The sequence below is a fragment of the Morchella sextelata genome (assembly GCF_020137385.1).
Source record: "Morchella sextelata strain SCLS chromosome Unknown scls_8, whole genome shotgun sequence".
Classification (NCBI taxonomy): Eukaryota; Fungi; Ascomycota; class Pezizomycetes; order Pezizales; family Morchellaceae; genus Morchella; species Morchella sextelata.
In genome coordinates, this window is record NW_025408623.1 from 149,236 (window position 1) to 152,416 (window position 3,181).

Sequence of the window (3,181 nt, forward strand, 5' to 3'; positions counted from 1 at the left end):
AAGAAAGATAATGAAATTGAATGAAGGTGTATGAATCAAGTCCATGATAACAGTACGTAAAGAAAAGAGAGAAAATAGATAGCGCCTGACCCAACCAAACCCAGCCAAAACCAAAAAACCAGTGACAAAAGAAAAGAGCCGAAAGCAGTGACACCAAACCGTAAGTAACTGTAATTATATACCAGTGAATGTAAATAAGGATTGAAAAATATTGAGAGAATAAACGAATCAGAAAGAGAGATATTCTCTACTCCAATCCAAGCCACTTCAACGCCTTACTTCCGTTCTTCACCCTCTTTCGGAAGTTAGCCCTCTTCCCGTCATAGTTCTCCTCTTCATCTGTCTCTTCCTCAAGATAATAGCTAGTATCCTGCCTGCTGAGTTGTTGCGAGTCCGGCGACGGAGTCTTGATCCTAGTGAGGCCGGGCGTAGGGGGAGTATCTGCGTCTTGATTCCTTCCATGGCACCCAGTCATCTTCTCCCTGGCCTTTAGCGCAGTGTGAATTGCCTCAACAACATCAATAAACACAGCACTAGAAGTGGTCGTAAAAGGTGGGATGAGCATATCTGCGCCTGAGATAAGACTTTGCTTCGGTATATGAGGGCGCTTTCCCGTTGGCGTTGGCTTCCTCGGGACTTTGAGCGAACCATTGGGTGTGGTTGGGGTTCCCGGGCCGAGAGAGTAAGAAATTGTGGTAGCGTTTACCGAAGTCCTGATTCTGATACCGACTTTCGGGGATTTGGAGGATTTCATAGGTTTAGACGAGATCTGGGTGACTCCGTCGGCGACACATGCGACTTTGAGGAGATTTATTTCAGGTCCAAGAACACGCTTAAGTTCTAGAATAGCAGGGGAGCCGGTGTAGAAGTCGAATTCGATAACAAGGATTCGAATTTGGGGGTTGTGTGAAATGTAGTGTTCCAACTCCGGCAGCAAAAATTTACCCTTCACAACAAGGCTGTCCTTTGTGGACTTATGCTGGGCTCGTACCTTTGTGAGTGACGATGAGAGAAGGTATTTCAATCCAATCTTATTCCCGTAGTTCCACGAGGATCCCTTCTTACGTGTAATTTCTTCAATCTGCTCCACAAAACGTTTTCGAAGCTCAATCCCCTTCTTAGACTCTGTAAGATCACCGTCTTCTTCAACCCCGACGGCAACGATAAGATCAAGGCCAGAATAAGCAGACTCGTTATCCCGGGAACTCAGAACTGGACGCCAAATCTGCTCAATCTCTTCATCACCAGTGAGCCAACGTAGGTCCTCTTCATCCTCCTCATCCTCGTCCTCGGAGGTTGAAAGCTTGTCCTTATTGCTCACCGAAGGGGAAGGAGGTGGTGGGAAGTGATGCCTCATTATAGCACGCAGTTCATTTTGGATTTCCACTGGTGATTTCTCGGCGCTTGAAATGACAGTTGGGAGACTTGCTAGCGGAGGGTCCTGGTGTCCGTTTGCAAGCAATGACGAGCGCACCGAATATGGAGTCGTGTTTGTAGCGGTCGAACCACCTGACATTGAGGATTGGAATGATTCCCTTCCACGGGCATTTCCCAATTGACCGGATAATGCTGTCATGGGCGAGAGATAACGCTTCTGGGTCTCATTGTTGCGCTTAATCAAGAGCATCTGCGGGTTTGCTCGAAAAACCCCAGGGGTTTGGGGCGTGAAGGAGACGGCGAAGTCTCCAAGAACCTTTTCAAGGAACTGATCGCCATTCTCTTTTTTACCCTCCGGCGAGGGAAAATAGATTACTAGGTTTTCGTTGATAGGTGGGAACAGCGGGTCTACAGGATCTCTAGAAAGCTCTGGAAGCACATCGAAGCCACCGCTGAGGTATCTTGGTGAGGGGAGGATTGTAGCACCGCTGATATCAGCTGTTGAGCTGGGTGTGGGAGAAGAAGGACGTGCTGAATCACGGGACCCCGGTCTCTTCAAGTCTGGGGGTGATTGAAAGTCATCATCCGAGAACGCTGGGAATTGAGATACTTTAGGATTTGATGCGAGGGCCTTTGCGCTTGAAGGAGGGGTTGGAATCTCCATAGAGTACATGGACTCAATCGGTGGAAGGGTATAGTTCTCATCCCTATCCTTTCTCCTTGATCCCTTTGCCCTTAAGGATTCGGTCAGGGACTCGGATCGCTTCCTGATCGATTCGCTGTTTGCAAAGTTGCCCAAATGAAATTCTGCCCTAACAGTTGGCGGTGAAGGCGGCGGTGAGAGACCAGATGCATGAGTGGCAGCAGTATTACTCCTGCTCCGTACACGGACTGCCACTGAAGCCTTGCAAATCTCAATCCCGGCCTCTATTTCCTCAGGCGTCGGACTCCTCGGACCGGAACTAACAACCCTCGGCCTCGACATCTCGCGTGATCTTCCCATTTTTGAATTTTTGGGAGTAGCAACGGTTTCTAGTTGTTGGGGATACAATTCCCTTTCGAAATTATCCCGTTGTGCTGGTTTGACATGTTGCTCTTCAGGATCCCCATTAGAATATCCCTGCTGGTGCTCGAGCTCCTGTTCCTGCAGGCCCTGCACACCACCCTGCATGATGTCTTCAAACACCCACTCAGCCTCTCTGCTAGCATTTTCGATGTTTCCGTTTTCCTCCGACATGAGCGCGTCGCGCAGGGTCTTCAAGCACGCTGCCTGAGCGCCCGCAAACCCACCATTGAGAAAGACCATCCTGTCCCCACCATTACTGCTTTCCGCCAAGAAGGACCTTGCCTTCTCTAACCTCTCAATATGTGCATGGTGGAGTGAAAGGATATATGATCGTACGGCTGGATCTAACGGCGGTAGCCGCTCTTCCGGGTCATTTTTTTCCCGAATGGGCGGCGCTGGGGGAAGTGTAATTGGAGGCAGACATAGGATATTTGATGAGAATGGAAGCAATCGTAGCTGTTCTGAGATTGTGGGTTGGTGGCCTTCGAGGGTGACGATGAATCCCTCCTCATGATCTTGTTGTGAATCGTATTGCATTTTGTAATTTGTCGTAGATAATATTAAGGTTGTGAGACTAGTATTGCTGTAGTATGTAACACTTGCAGCTGTAAGATACAAGTCAGCTCAGTAACAATGCACAGCATGCGAGTATAGCAACAACAGAACGTACCATGAACTAGTAGTTATAGTTGAGTGGGGAAATTATAAAAAGTTGTTATAAGGCTGAGAATTACTGAT

General features: G+C 48.3%; 1 protein-coding gene across 1 annotated transcript; it reads right to left on the bottom strand.

Moving 5' to 3' along the window:
• Positions 1 to 247: 247 nt before the first annotated feature.
• On the bottom strand, positions 248 to 2,980 carry H6S33_012277 (uncharacterized protein; the record flags this gene model as incomplete). Its single annotated transcript, XM_044843959.1, has 1 exon — positions 248 to 2,980. The coding sequence occupies one exon, from the start codon at positions 2,978 to 2,980 to the stop codon at positions 248 to 250; it is 2,733 nt and encodes a 910-aa protein (XP_044694926.1).
• Positions 2,981 to 3,181: the final 201 nt, after the last annotated feature.